The 14,743-nt window shown below is 48.5% G+C and overlaps 1 protein-coding gene across 1 annotated transcript in view; it reads right to left on the bottom strand.

Moving 5' to 3' along the window:
- Window positions 1–11,245, bottom strand: part of Nod2 (nucleotide binding oligomerization domain containing 2) — a 39,652-nt gene extending 28,407 nt beyond the window's left edge. Inside the window, exons 1-2 of the mRNA XM_021170890.2 lie at window positions 11,184–11,245; window positions 5,193–5,659 (exon numbers count right to left, since the gene is read on the bottom strand). Coding sequence (XP_021026549.1) covers window positions 5,193–5,651 — 459 coding nt within the window. The 5' untranslated portion in view covers window positions 5,652–5,659; window positions 11,184–11,245. The remainder of the gene's footprint in view (window positions 1–5,192; window positions 5,660–11,183) is intronic.
- Window positions 11,246–14,743: the final 3,498 nt, after the last annotated feature.

Genomic DNA, 14,743 nt, shown 5'->3' with positions numbered 1-14,743 from the left:
TTGGATACATGAGTCAATGAATGGGTGGGTGGGTGGACAGATGGACAAACAGATGGATTGATGGGTGGATGGATGGATGGATGGATGGATGGATGGTAGATAGACGGGTGAATGGATGAATGGATGGGTGGATAAATGAATGGATGGGTGGATGGATGGATGGATGGATGGATGGATGTGGGATAGATGGGTAGATAGATGAATGGATAGGTGGGTAGGTGGGTGGGTGGACAGATGAACAGATGGATAGATGGATGGACACATGGATGGATGGTAGAAGACTTCTGAAGGCTAAGTCCTAAGACCAAAATGTTGCTGTTGAAAATCATGTCATATGTACCTTACAGTCTGCCAAGAGCTCTGCATGGCAGCATCAAGTATGTCTGTTACACAAGAAGACAATGAAGACAAGGAACAAGTCAAAGAATTTATGACAGAGATAACCAGGCTTTCTTCCACACTCCAAAGCATGAGCCAGCCACTCACTGTCCCTGCCTGTCATAATGCCCAGAGATCTGCATTCTGAAAGGATGAAAAAGGATCCCAGGACTGGGAGAATCCAGGCACAACTAGAGAGTGGTTGCCATACCCCAAAGCCAGAGTTTAAATGACTATGTGTAAAATATATGCCAAGGTTACCTTTCCACTACCCAGTTCACTCATCCTCCAGGTTCCCAGACCTCTACAATCATACCTTTACCACAGGCAGGAGGCTTTCTATCTGAAGAAGCTGGTAAACCCATGAGAAAAATTCTACAGAAATAAACTACTATATACAGTACCATTGTCTAACCATCTACGGTGAAAGTCATGTAGACAGGTTTCACCTGGTTGCTCAGGATATCTCAAAATCTGTCTTTTTAATAATAACCAAGGTTTACCTATGCCCAAAGAAAGTGTCAAAATGGGAGATTGGAGCCAAATTAATAGAGAAGGGATGGTAACTTGAAGGTTCAAAGGTTTATACAAGGAGTGAGTGATGTCACACAGTGGTAGAATGATTGTTTAGCATGTGAATGCTCTGGGTTCCAACACTAGCACAGAAATGGATATATATATATATATATATATATATATATATATATATAAAATGAATCAAACAATGCAACTAATCATATAAATAAAAAACAGCCATTAATATCATCTTGTCTACATTAAAGATTACATTCCCTAAAACAAGAACAAGTCGCTGTAATAAAGAAACAGTAAAAATAGCTTTTACATGCTGCAGGTGTTAAAGCAGAGATGGAAACCTCAAGAGTTCAGGGTTTAAAATACCATACAGAAAACAGCAAAAGGTAGCTGTGGTGGATTACGCCTGTAATCTCAGTACTTGAGAGGCTAAAGAGGGAGGATTGCCCCAAATCTGAGGCTAACTTGTGCTACATAAGAGCTCCAGGCTAGTCTGGGCTACAGTATAAGATCCTGTCTCAAAAACAACAGTAGCAGGATGCACAACAATGGTAAACAGAAGACAACTGGAGGATTCATCCAGAAATTCCAGCATTCAAGCAGCTGCAATTCCATAAAGAGAGAAGAAAAGGAACAACAACGAAAAATCATCAGTAGACCCATCAGTGAAATTTCTCAAGCACCAAGATGCAAGTTTCTAGATTCAAATGGCCTCTTGAATGCCCAGTCCCCAAGGTAATGATTACAAATTTCAGCATATTATGAACTTAAAAGAAACTTTAACAGGTGTAAGAAAGAAATAGCAAATGGTCTTTGAAGTCTCAGTGCAACCCCTAAACAGGGAAGATAATGGAGTAATGCCATGAAAATTCTGAAGGAAAATGATGGCCAGAATGTATACTTATTTGATTGTATGCAGTGTTGGGGATAAAACTTAGGGTGACACACACACTAGCTTTCTACCACTCAGGTTTAGCTCCAGAGCTCTTTTTACTTTCAGTCATGGTCTCACCAAACTGACTAGACCATCCTTAAACTCACTCACTCTGTAGTATACATAACCCTTACATTTTCTATATGCCTGCTTAGCCTTCCAGGAAGCTGGAATTATAGATGCTCCACAGGATTTTATACCCAGTCAAACTGTCAATCAACTATGAGGGAAGCTTTAGACACTCAATTCCTAAATTCAATTCCTAAATTGTCTAAAAAATAGAAGAGAGAATATATGGTCTACCAAAATGGAGTAAACCAGCCTATGTCAGGGAAGGACAATGGTGTCATTCATAGAACTGTGTACCCTTGACCTAGTCCTGGGAGTCAGAATCAGCTTTAATGAGCTTAGAGTAGACTGGGCTGCATGCCCCACTTCCTCAAACCACATTCCCAGTGACATTCCTCCCATTTGCTCACACCAGCTCTGCCTGATGCTCCAGATTGAACAAGCCCAGGATTTCCCCAGACTCATCAATGACATTGTCATTGGCCTACTAGGAGGTCCCTAACAGACTCCCAAGGAACGAGAAGCCAGGCCATATCCCTAGTCCTGGGAGTTTCCATCTAAGAAGAAAAGATAATACTTCTGTTTCCTGACAAAAGTATGCTTATTTTGTTTTTTTTTTTCTTAGTTAGTTTGTTTGTTTCTTTCTTTCTTTCTTTCTTTCTTCCTTCCTTTCTTCCTTTCCTTTCATTAAATACACTTTTTGGAAATTTCTTGCAAAAGGCATAGAAACCATAAAGAAAAGCAACAGAATGGTTAACAGACAAGTTAGATCATTGCTTGCCTCTACTGGTTACATGTGAAGGATAGGGTATCAATAAGGTAGTTTCTTCATCTGGATGTGGGGAAGTTTTTACCCTAGACATAGGAAATTTATACACTATTTTGTAGGCTTGGTACTTTTCCCAATATAAAACTGTCTTAGTGGTTCTATGACAAAGCAAGCAAGTCAGAGCTCACGCTGCTACCTCAGTCCCATTGGCTTTAGCATCTGCATGAGTCACACGGACAGCTGGCATCACAGTTGGTGTTACCAGCCTGAGGTTTCCCAACAACTGTTATCCCCAACTGAGCAAAACTACACAAAGCTCTCACATCTTATGACACAAAGGGAAGTGTATACTCCTTGGAAAGAAACAGACAGAGATCCAGTTCCTAGCCAACCCTTCTTTAATGGGCAATATGTTCTTCATTTTCAACAAACACACTCTTCACCACTGGATGAATGAAGCAAGGCTTAGCTGTGCCACTAGAGAGAACACTTTGCCAGTGCCAAGTGCACACTTTCCCTGTACATGCTCAGAAAGCAGGGGAAAGAAGGCACTTTAACTCGAATTCTGCTTCCTTCTGTGTTTTCAGTTCCCAACCTTCAAGCAATGAGAGCCACCTCTATAAAGAAATTAAAAGGTCAATGCTAGGGACATGTTAGCTGGATATACCATAAATACTATCTACACTGAGTCAGAAATTGAGCCACTGAGGGAAAGAAAGCTAGAGATCCCAAGACTCCAGAGCTGAAGGGAACAAAGACAAGGGAGATTCTAATCACTTAACTTCAAGCTGTGGGGCCCCTCTGTCATCTCTAAATCCTCAGATCTGTTACCCACTGTCCTATCCCTCAGCTCACTCCTTCATCTTCAGTGTTGTCTTTTGCTGTCTACTTAGTCCTTCTGTCTGTCCATCTGCCCTTCCTTCTGTCTTTTCTTTCCTTTTGACAGAGGCTCTAACTATGTAGTCTTAGCTGGCCTGAAACTCACAGAGTGCTGGATTAAAGGCATCTGGCCTCACTTCATTCTTTCTTGGGATGGAGTCTTTGCCATCCCGCCTTTCTTCTTTCCAGTAGGTTATAGCCCCCTCGGTCCTGCTGCCGCCAATGGACCTGGGTTACATCATGTTCTTTCGGTTTCTTTCTGGGTATCTACAGGCATCCACTGGTTGCTTCTTTGGCCTGTAAGTTATCCCAGTTTCTTTTCTTGGACAGTCTAGATTCTTTTGATATTAATACTCCCATTTTCTATAGGGCCTAAGCTTCCCTCCTCAAACCCATTAGAGAATCCCTCCCTGGAACACTGGTGAACACTAGATCAAAGGTGATGAATTACAATTTCACATGAGTGGGTGGGCTGGTTCTATCCCCACTACTGGTCACAGGAGGCTCTGAGGATTTATTAATATGTGCTTTTGAATGCTAATGGAAGGGACACAGGGGCCATACCTTTGGGCCCGAGTGTGCAGGAATGAGAAGACTGTGCGTGTTCTGTGAAGACCTACCCACCTCAAGCAGCACGAGGGCAACAATGAACTCAAAGATGCTCATTTCATCTGCCCAGGGAAGTTGACCCTAGTTCACCTGAAGTCCAACTTGCTCATCCTCACCCTGACATGTTCCTAACAACTCACTTATTTCATCGACAAGGACTCATCAAACACCTACCACATGAACAAACGAGTCAAGGCCAACACCCGCTGATCTCCTGAAACTGAAGTAGAATGGATGCTACCATTTTCCATGTTTCACAGGCAGCCTGAGGACCTCTATTTACAGGAAAATAGAAGTTTCGGAGATACTCAGCAATACTTTTCTGTCCATGTGGTTTCTGTTGAATCCTTGCATTTCGGGTGCCAGTTCTAATCCAATTTCATATCTGAAATCCTAGGTGGGCATTTAAACTATATTGGCACACAGTGGGCTACACAATTAAATTCAGATTTAACATAATGCAGAATTACTCTCCACTGAGCTGTTGATTTGAAGCAGATACCAATAAAAGTCTGCAAGTACAGAGAGCCACTCAGCACGACATGACAGCAGCCAGGGGTGATGATAACAGGGCTTCCCAGACACATCTCTAATTGATATATGGGTGATCAGGGAGCTCTCCCCCAAAACCTTGAACATCAGAGATTAACAGTATCCTGCAGAGGAGAAAAGTGAGATGGGAGAAAAGAAGGGTAGAGGTTAAGGCTGGGGAAGAGCAAGAAGCCTCAGCACTGCAAACAAGAAAAAGAAAAGAAAGGGGAAGGAACAGATGAAGAGCTTGACATGTGCTCTTGGGATGTTCAGAAACATCCTGTCACACCGAACTGGCCTTGAACTGCATCATTCTGGCAACTGAGGCCAAGCCCTGGGCTGCCACAGCAACTCTGACCTGCCTGGCCCACTGTGCACAGGAAATCCCACCAACTGCATTATTCCATGGGGCTGACTCAACAAGAGTCACAGTCTTCGTGGCTGAGCGTCCTCCTCCTGTGGATCCTGCTGACACAGGCCATGGCTTACCCTCTGAGATGACGTGAAGATTGGCAGCCTGATCTCCTCACACTCGTACTGGTTCAGAAACCCCCCCTCCCTTGCCAGCTCCAGCATGGCTTCTACATGGTTGTAGAGTCTCCTCACAATGGCTGGCCGGTGACTCTGCAGGTCTCTGGTTGGATGAAGGGAGTGAGTGTCCCAGGACCCGTGCAGTTCAAAGGTATGACTGTTGGCCTGTGCCTCCTGCACAGCTTCGAGGAGCTTCTGACAGCCCCAAACACCCTTGTTCCAGACTGTGTCCAGCAGACGCCTGGCAGAATGGGAGAGAGGTTGGCCAGGGAGGCTGAGGCCCTCATAGTCCTCCCTGGAGAGCACATCCCAAGACAGCAGCCAGTCTAAGATGCTCTCAAAGCCCTCCAAGGACCCTGAGACCAGCAGTGCCACCAGCTGGCTCCTCTGTGCCTGGAACTCTTCCTGTGAGCACATGTCACAACCTGTAAGAGAGCAGGGGAGGTCAGAGGTCAGGAAATGACTTCTCTAGAAGCCAGGCTGGGACTGTAGGGAGCAACGTATGCAAACTCCAAGTGAGCCAGGAGTACTCAGGCACTGTCCCCAAAGTGAAACCCTGGGATATCAAAAGCTAGCTGCAGTTGCCATGAGTTTAAAACAGCCAGATATGTAAATCCTCGAGTCCCTGGGCTCCCGTACTCTTGCTACAGTGCAGAACTGTCAGGAGAAGCCAGCTTCTGTGGATCAGTTCCCTCCTAGGCAGGGTGACGAGTTCCACCAGAGAGCATGATCTCTCATACACCTTTGGGACCACTGGATCCATTAAGTGCACCCTCAGTGCCTTACTGAAAGATTTCCTTCCCCACTCCCAACTGCTAGAAAGCAGAGGCTGTGGCCATTCCCATCTACAAAAAGGGAAACTGAGGCACATGGGAAAGGGATTTTGTAGTACTTATAGCTGGGAAAGATAGGGCTAGGGTTTGAACCCAAGGAGTGGGACTCCTTGCCTGACACAAGCCTTTGTCTCTTTGGTTATCCCCGGAGCCCTGCCTCTGTACATAACTCTTTATGTTCCATGGATAGATCTGGGGATTGCTGTAAAGATGCCAATCCTGGTGGAATGGGATGTCATGGTGCACACAAAGTTGGTTCAGAGCCCATTGGTATGCCACTCATTGATAGCAACACAAACACACACACATACACACACACACACACACACACATACCCTTGACCAAAGGCCCTTGCTTCCTCCTACGAATTCAGCAGCACACACTGAATGCAGCCCCTCTGCCACAGTCTTCAGGAGCTCAGCCTTCAGACCCGAGTGCTGGGGGCTCGGTGAGGACGGGACCATCAGAGGCGTTAGGCACTGAGATCCCTATGCGACAAAGAAAATCTCCGTAGGCCAGTTTGTAACTGCCACTGGCCTGGGGCAGTGCCCAGTGTCTTAGTCAGGGTTTCTTTCTTTTTTTTTTTTTTTTTTTTTTTTTTTTTTTCGAGACAGAGTTTCTCTGTGTAGCCTTGGCTGTCCTGGAACTCACTTACTTTGTAGACCGGGCTGGCCTCAAACTCAGAAATCCACCTGCCTCGGCCTCCCAAGTGCTGGGATTAAAGGCGTGTGCCACCACGCCCGGCTCTTGGTCAGGGTTTCTATCCCTGCACAAATATCATGACCAAGAAGCAGTTGGGGAGGGAAGGGTTTATTCAGCTTATACCTTCCACATTGCTGTTGATCACCAAAGATGTCAGGACTGGAACTCAAGCAGGTCAGGAAGCAGGAGCTGATGCAGAGGCCATGGAGGGATGTTACTTACGGGCTTGCTTACAGTGCCTGGCTTGCTCAGCCTGCTTTCTTATAGAACCCAAGACTACCAGCCCAGAGATGGTACCACCCACACAGGGCCCTCCCCCTTGATCATTAACTGAGAAAATGCCTTACAGCTAGATCTCATGGAGGCACTTCCCCAACTGAAGCTCCTTTCTCTGTGATAACTCCAGCCTGTGTCAAATTGACACAAAACCAGCCAGTACCCCTGGAGAAAAGGAAAGCGAAAGAGCACAGGCAAGGAGGAAGCGGAAGAAAGACTTCCTTTCAAAATCTGGGACATTCTAAGATGCTGAGGAGAAGGGGTGGGGGCAGCTGGAAATGGCCTGGGGAGCCCAGGTCTTTCCTGTTAGATTCTGATATCTTCCTCTACAGCAGGCCCGCACTGCAGGCTAGGTCTCCCTCAGTCTGACACCCCTATGCTGGCAAAGCACTGGGCTCACTAGAAGCCCTGGGGATGTTAACTCCAAGCCCAGCCAGAGAAGCCGGGGCTGGAATGCTATGGGGCTATCTTCAATCTCTAACTCAACACCACATTATGGACATGCAGGCTGGAAGCCTGGGGCTGGCTGGACGGGGAAAAGCAAGGCAGCGAAGCTACCTGAGTATCTGGCAGCTCAGGAGAGAAGGTCTCCCTACTGTGGAGCTTAGAGTCCTCACTGGCCAAGCATGTCACCTGTACCCTGTGCTCAGCCCAGGGGGAGCCAAGGATGGGAAAGAGGCAGATGACAGCAAGGGGCAGCATGAGCTGGGGCCAAGTCGTGGACTGAGTCTCCACTGTGCAAACCAGCCAGAGGTAGGGTGCTACTCCAGCACCCCTGCCTGGGTCCCAAGAAAAGTAACCACTGCCCCTTTCTACTAAGAGAAAAGCACAGAGGTGAGGTTAGCACTCTTGCCCGAGGCCTGAGGTGCAGCCAGGAAGTTATGGAGAATGAAAAGATTTGAGATTGGGTGGCCTGGCTCATTTTACCTATAGGAGGCTGGGTAAGACACTTACTGTTTCCTTCTTCTGCAAAGCACAATGAGCCAAAATCCCAGAGGCATAGCACAGGCAGTCTCTGATCAGGCCAACCCACCCTAGGGGAAATCCCAAAAGCCTGAGCAGGAAGCCTGAGGTGGCAGGCCAGCACCCAGAAGAACTTGCTCGTTCTTGGCAGTCCTGGCACAAAAACTGGTACATCTACACTGGCTTTCACTCAAAGACCCTGGTGGTGTGAGGTGTCTCCAATAAACATGCTTGTCCAGACAGAAACAACTGTGAGAGAGCAGAAGCCCTCCCCAGATATGTTAAGAGCCTGCCGGATACCCAAACCATCCACACCCAGGCAATGACATCAGCAGTGTGGACACCGGCAGGGCGAGGCAGGAAAGCCACGTGGTCCGGTACTGTCTTCTATTGAAGCTGGAAATTCCCATCTTGCCAGACTCCTGCAGACACAAAGCAAGACATATCCCCAAAGACCAATTCTGCCAGCCCCCTGCCTCTGAGAAGGCCAACTCCCTATCTCATCCCAAACAGCTGGAAAGACCTGGGCTTGAGGCTGTCCTCCTGACAGGCTGAAGAAGTTCTTCATTAGTTAGTCCCAGAATCTCGTTCTTGTACCTTCCTTCCTGGTCAGACTTGCTCTCCCCAGGCTAACCACACTGCTTTGTCATCCTTGCCTTCTCTACCAGGCTAGTGCCACGTTGGAGTCGCTCTTAGGCTCTGCAAGGTGCAACCCAAACAAAGGGGGTCACTTCCTTTCTGAAACAGAGGGTCAAGGGTATCTACAAAGGCCCCTACTCCCCGGGCCCATGTCTGTTTCTTAGCACTTCCTTCCTATCCAGGATCATAGGTAGCCTGGTGTTCCTGAAGTTCCTAGCTGAGGACTTTGTTCAAGGGCTGAAATCCCTTTGCAGTGCCCCAGGCCTCCAGCAGACGGGAGAGGAAGGAAGGCAGCAAGAGGAGAGCAGAATTCCGACCTGAGCTGTCCTAGTCCTGGCTGGCTAAGCTCTCCCTGGAGCACTAACTAATCCCTCTCCTGCTCCATGTCTGAGTTGCTCCCCAGGAAACCAGTTCCAATCAGAGAACAAACAGATTAATTCATCCTTCATTTCTGCCCTCCCTTGTCTGGACCTGAACTGCCATTCCCAAATCCACCCCATCTCCTTCACCCCCTCCCACACCCACTACCAGAGAGAATACAAACCATGATTTCCACTTGTTCTGTTCTCTGCCTTTCTTTCTGTCACCCTCCTCCCTGGAGCACTTCTCTGGAAGTCATGAAGGGTTTCACTGATATTCTTCCCCGCTTCCCAGCTGCTCTTTCTATCCATTCTGCCTCCAAGGCTGGTTCCTAGTCCCCCACCCCACCCCCCTACCGCCGCCACCAAGTACAAATCACTGATGCTTCTCTGCCCACAGGCCCAATTCTCAACTGTGAGATAACGATGACTGAAATGTTACTGGACACCATTCAACATCATGTGGTGTTACCTACCAACATCTCCAAAAGACAAAATCAATCACCGGCTCTCCCTCCTAACAGCTCCCCTCGCAGACGAAGGCAGCCCCGAACTCTCAGAGTCGTGCTTGGCGCTGCCTCTCTCCAGCATCACAGACTATCCATCCAACCTTCAACAACAGACTCCAAATCTGAAAGCCACAGATTCTCTCTATGCCATGATGTAAGCTCTATAGCCTCCCTTCTTGTTTCCCTCATCTGCCATGAACCTCCATAGGCAGACTCAGCCTCACAACTCAATGAACCCTGCCAAACCTTAAGTCAGAGCAGGAGCCTAATCTGTTCATGGCTCCCATCAGAGTCAAAGCGAAAGCCAAAAGCTTTTATGGCGAACTCAAGCCCAATACAAGAGACCTCAGCTGCTACCCCTTTCCTCCTTGCCGCCCACCACCCACCCCCAGCCCTCCAATTCATCCCCCCATTTACACCCTGCTGTAGCTCCTGGCCTGCTCCTCACAGAACAAGGAAGCCTGCTCTGGTCCATCATGCTTCTATAAGTTCCTCCCTCCCTCCCTACACACACACACACACACACACACAGTGGGGGCTTTCTCTAGCCCCCCACATGACTTGCCTATCCCCTCTTTAAGACTTTGCTCAGTGGTGACTCTCTCAGAGGTGCTGTCCTATGTTATGCAAAACTGTAGCCCCCAAGCCCTGTCCCAGCTTTTTCTCCCCACAGTACTTCCTATCCTCTGAGATGGCATGTGTTGGCATGATGTATTCACCATATCCCTGTGCATCACCCAGTGTACAGATGGGGTCTGCATGAGCTGAGGATGTGTTTGTTCCACACAGCATGGGGGCAGGGGTAGCTGTGGAACCAGAGAGTTGCAAGGCCAAACAGCTATAGAAGCCACTTTGTTAGCAGTAAGCATCTGCTCACTGGGCCACCCTACAATGCTGACCTGGGTGGGAAAGAGGGGACAAGATGGAGCCAGTGCCAGCTTGGAGCTGCATGTGGAGGCCAACTGGCATTAAGTGGCCAAGAAACTGGGAGCCCCAATGGCCTCACAACAGACTGAACAGACCAGAGCCAATGGGGCTGACTCTTTGGTCTTCACCAAGAGGGCAGAGATGGGAGAGGGGGCTTTTCCCCTGCAGGATATCAACCCTGGGTGAGATTACATACAGAAAAGCCAATGTCCTTGCCCCAGGCCAGGACCCTGCAGGCTCTGAAAAAGACACAGAAGTTAGAGAGAAGGGGGTGGGGGGAACTGAACCAGGAATAGTTCCTGCTAAGACCCAAAGCAGGGTTTTCTCCCTCTGGGTAAGGACCTCACCTGCAAGTTTCCCCTCCATTGTCCCAGCCACCTCCAAATCACAGCCTCGCCTCAGACTTCAAAGGATCCTGGGGGCTTCAATTTGGTCCCTATACCCTCTTCTCAGTTACCGAAGCCTGCCGTGGCTCCACTCGAGACATCCCTTTCCTTTTACAGCCTATCTACTCCATCGATGCTTCCAGGAGAAACAGAATCCCTTTCAGGAGCTCAGCCAGGCCAGCTCCAGAGCCAGTTAACAGCGTCCCGGCGATGGGACTTGTGACGGTCGTGATCTCCACAAAACCAAGCGCTGTCGCCCGGGAGTCCTCGGTCTCCCCGCGAGAAAACCCTCCTTTCCACACATCCACCTACCCCGATCACCCGCAGACCACAGAACCAGAAAGCAAGCACTCACCGCCAGCTGCAGCGTGGGGATCCCTCGTCAGTTTTGTGTTGACTCCACACTAGGACTCCCTCCGTGATCTACTCCTGCCCATCGCCCCACCCACCTAGCCAGAGACCCCGCCCACTCTGGCAGGCTGGGAAGGGCGTCCACACCTTCTGATTTCCCTCTAGGGACTGGTGAGACAGGTATCCGGGAAGAGGCCTGCCTGCGGTGCTTTGTGTTCTGCCCTTGGGGACCGGTTTCAATCACAAGGGAACCAGAGTCCTGGGAACAAGAGCTAGGAAAGCCCTCGGTGTCAGTAGGAGCCGATGTACCCTCTCAGGGATTTATAAGCCCTTAGTCAGCTACAGTCTTAATGGAGGCATTCCCAGAAGGCTGTGCTGGGTGGTGTTAGGGCATTTAAAGTTCCTCTTTTCCCCTTGGTTGTCAGTCCCATGCAAGCTGATGAGCGAGGTCTAAGTGTAATAGCACTTGCCTCCAACGGTAGCCTCCTAGGCTGGCCTCTGCCACCATCCTAATCGGAATTCGCCAGCCTTGTTTAGTTCCCATTCTTAATGTTACTTCTAAAAAGACTTGTACATGAAGTCTCATTTGAGAGAGAGAGAGGGAGAGGAGAGAATAATTGACACTGACATGAAATTGTATATAAACCGAGACGTGACCACTTCCAAGGTATGGTTGAGGTTCCGAAGGTTTGTATTGTAGATATGAGGGAGGGTACAGCCGGAGGCATCTGGAAGAGTCCAGAGCAGGGAAAATAGCAGCTTGAACATGGTCAGTGGGGGACATGACCATGAGAGGAAGAGAGACAGCCAATGTGTGTGTGTGGGGGGGGGGGAGAAGAGAGAAAGAGAAAGCCAAGAGAGAGCACAGCCAAATGGGGGGGGGGGTTATGGGAATGAGGAGTTGGGGGAGGGAAGCCCACAAGCTGGAGAAGCTTAGAGTTGGGGTGTAGGGTAAGAGGTATGGAGAGCTACAGGTTATGAGGGAGCCTGGAGGCCACCACAGGCTTTGGTGCTTTGGAATGCTAATAGATGCTCCCTTTAGCCTTTTGTCTGGGGAGTTCCTTTTGAAACTGACACTAAGTATTCTGCCGGCCTCTGCTCTCAGTAAAATCTCTTAACCCCACCTGTAGAGTACTCCTCTTGTCCCAGACTTGTGGATGAAGAGACTGAAGCACAGAAAAGTTCATTAGCCTGTCAACACAGTGATGTGTCCCAGGCACCAAAGACTGTGCGCTAACCACTGCCTCACACTGCTTCCAAGTTAAGTACCTATGCAGTACTTATGCGGATGAAATAACCCAATACAAGCTGAATTAAAAGTAGGGAAGGTTTATTTGGGAGCAGCTCTAGAGCAGGTTCACAGATGCCAAGGAACAGGGCCAGGGAAATTACCACATAGACAAGGAGGGGATGGGAGTGGAGGCAGTGAGATAAGAAGAACGAGCATGCACAGACAAGGAGAGAGAAATGCAGAGAGAGAGAGAGAGAGAGAGAGAGAGAGAGAGAGAGAGAGAGAGAGAGAGAGAGAGAGAGAGAGAGAGAGAGAGAGAGAGAGAAAAGGAGAGACCAAGATGTCTGGATTATATAGGGAAGAGCCTCTGGGGGGAGGGGGAAGCCCAGCCCCTGGGCTGGAGAGTTCAGGGTAGAGGGTGAGTATTCCGTCCATACCCAGAAATAGGTAGGAACTGAAGGATGCTGGGAGAACCTGGAGACCAGGTCTACTTTGATGTGTTAAATAGACACCTCAGCTGCTTGTCCCCTGTTTGAAACAGTTTGAAACCCAACAGTTTCTATTTTAAATAGTTCACATTTATTTATTGTCTGTGGGTATTATGCATGTGGATGCATATATGTCTTGGCACATGAGTGGAGGTCACAGGACAACTTGGAGGATTCAGTTCTCTTTTCACCATGTGGGGTCCTGAGGATCGAATTTAGCTTGTCAGGCTTAGCGTCAAGTACCTGTCGACCATGGAGGAGGAGGGGTTGGGGGAGCGTGGTGGAAACCTAGCTCATGGCAGAAGAAATGCATGGTAGAGACTGTTCACATCCATCCTGGACCAGGAAGCAGAGAGTTACAGGAACCAGACATAGCCTTCAAAGATCTACCCATAGTGATCCATTTCTACCAGCTGCCCCCACCCCACACACTTTCTAAAGGCGCTTCTGCAAAGAGAATCTCACTGTGTAAAAGCATTGCCTGTCAATTAAAAAGCCTATTGCCAATAAGCTGAAGCAGAAAATCGGAGGTGGAACATCCGGGAGAGAGAGAGAATTCTGGGAAACAAACATGAGAGATTTGCCTCAGGATACTGAGGAGACGGACATAAGATGAGGCAGGAAACCAGCCATCACATGGCTGAACTCAGGTTAGAATAAAAGGGATAATGGAGTTATGAGCTAGTCAGAGAACAAGTCAAAGCATATGGCTTAAGCATTTATTAATAAATAAATGGTCTCAGAGTCATTATTTCAGGGAACTACGTGGCTAGGAGGAAAAGCCTGAAGTTATAGTCTGCAGCTTTATACCAAATAGCACACCTATTGGACCCAGTATTTAAAGCATGAGCCTCTGGGGCATTTTACATTCGAACCATGATGCTGACTGACAATTAGAATACAGAAAACTCCACCTGACACGTGTTCACTCACACTCTTTTGAGATCGCATTGGCTAGTTTTATGTCACCTTCACACAAACTAGAGTCATCTGAGAGGAGAGAAGCTCAATAGAGAAAATGTCTCCTTAAGACCTAGTGGTAGGACATTTTCTAGTGATGGATGTGGGAGGGCCCAGTCCACCGTGGGTGGTGCCATCCCTGGGCTGATGGTCCCGGGTTCTATAAGAACACAAGATGAGCAAGCCATGGTGAGCAAGCCAGTAAGCACCACCCTTCCGTGGCCTCTGCATCAGCTCCTGCCCCCAGGTTCCTGCCCTTCTTGAATTCCTGTCCTTGCTGCTTTGGATGATCAACAGTTATATGGAACTGTGAGTGAACTAAACCCTGTAAGGGAGTGTTTTGATCAGGAATCTGCGTCTGAACACTGAAGGTCCAGTTCCCCAATTGGTTCTTGGTTGATCAATAAGCCCAGTGAGCTGGGCTGCCTAGGCGGGACTTGCAGTTTTCCCACAGGCAGGCTAGCAGACACAAGAGAAGAGCTTCGCCATGCTTCAGCGGGAGAAAGAGCCACTAGCCATGTGAGATTCAGGATGGAGTGGCCATTGGCTGCTTCCCCGGACTGGGCCTGGGGTAGCAGGTGGGAGATTAGAAACACAACTAAGCTGAGGGCAGATTTCGGGTGCTGAGCTGGGGCTAAAGGTAACTGAGCAACTAAAGTTGAGGGCAGATTTAGGGTGCTGAGCTGGAAGTGAAAAGAAGGGTGAGATAGCCAGGGAAGGCTTAGAAGAGCCTGGCTATTGAGCAAATCAAAAATGTGTGTGTGTGTGTGTGTGTGTGTGTGTGTGTGTGTGTGTGTGTTTCATCCTGTGATCTGAGGGAACCTGGGTGGGGCTGGTAGCTCAGTCCTCCCAGAGAGCTTAAAGCAGGGTCGTAGAAACTATTCC

This window comes from Mus caroli, chromosome 8 (assembly GCF_900094665.2).
Source record: "Mus caroli chromosome 8, CAROLI_EIJ_v1.1, whole genome shotgun sequence".
NCBI classification, from domain to species: domain Eukaryota; kingdom Metazoa; phylum Chordata; class Mammalia; order Rodentia; family Muridae; genus Mus; species Mus caroli.
The sequence above is the reverse complement of the archived record's forward strand: the minus strand, read 5'-3'. Positions and strand labels throughout refer to the sequence as shown.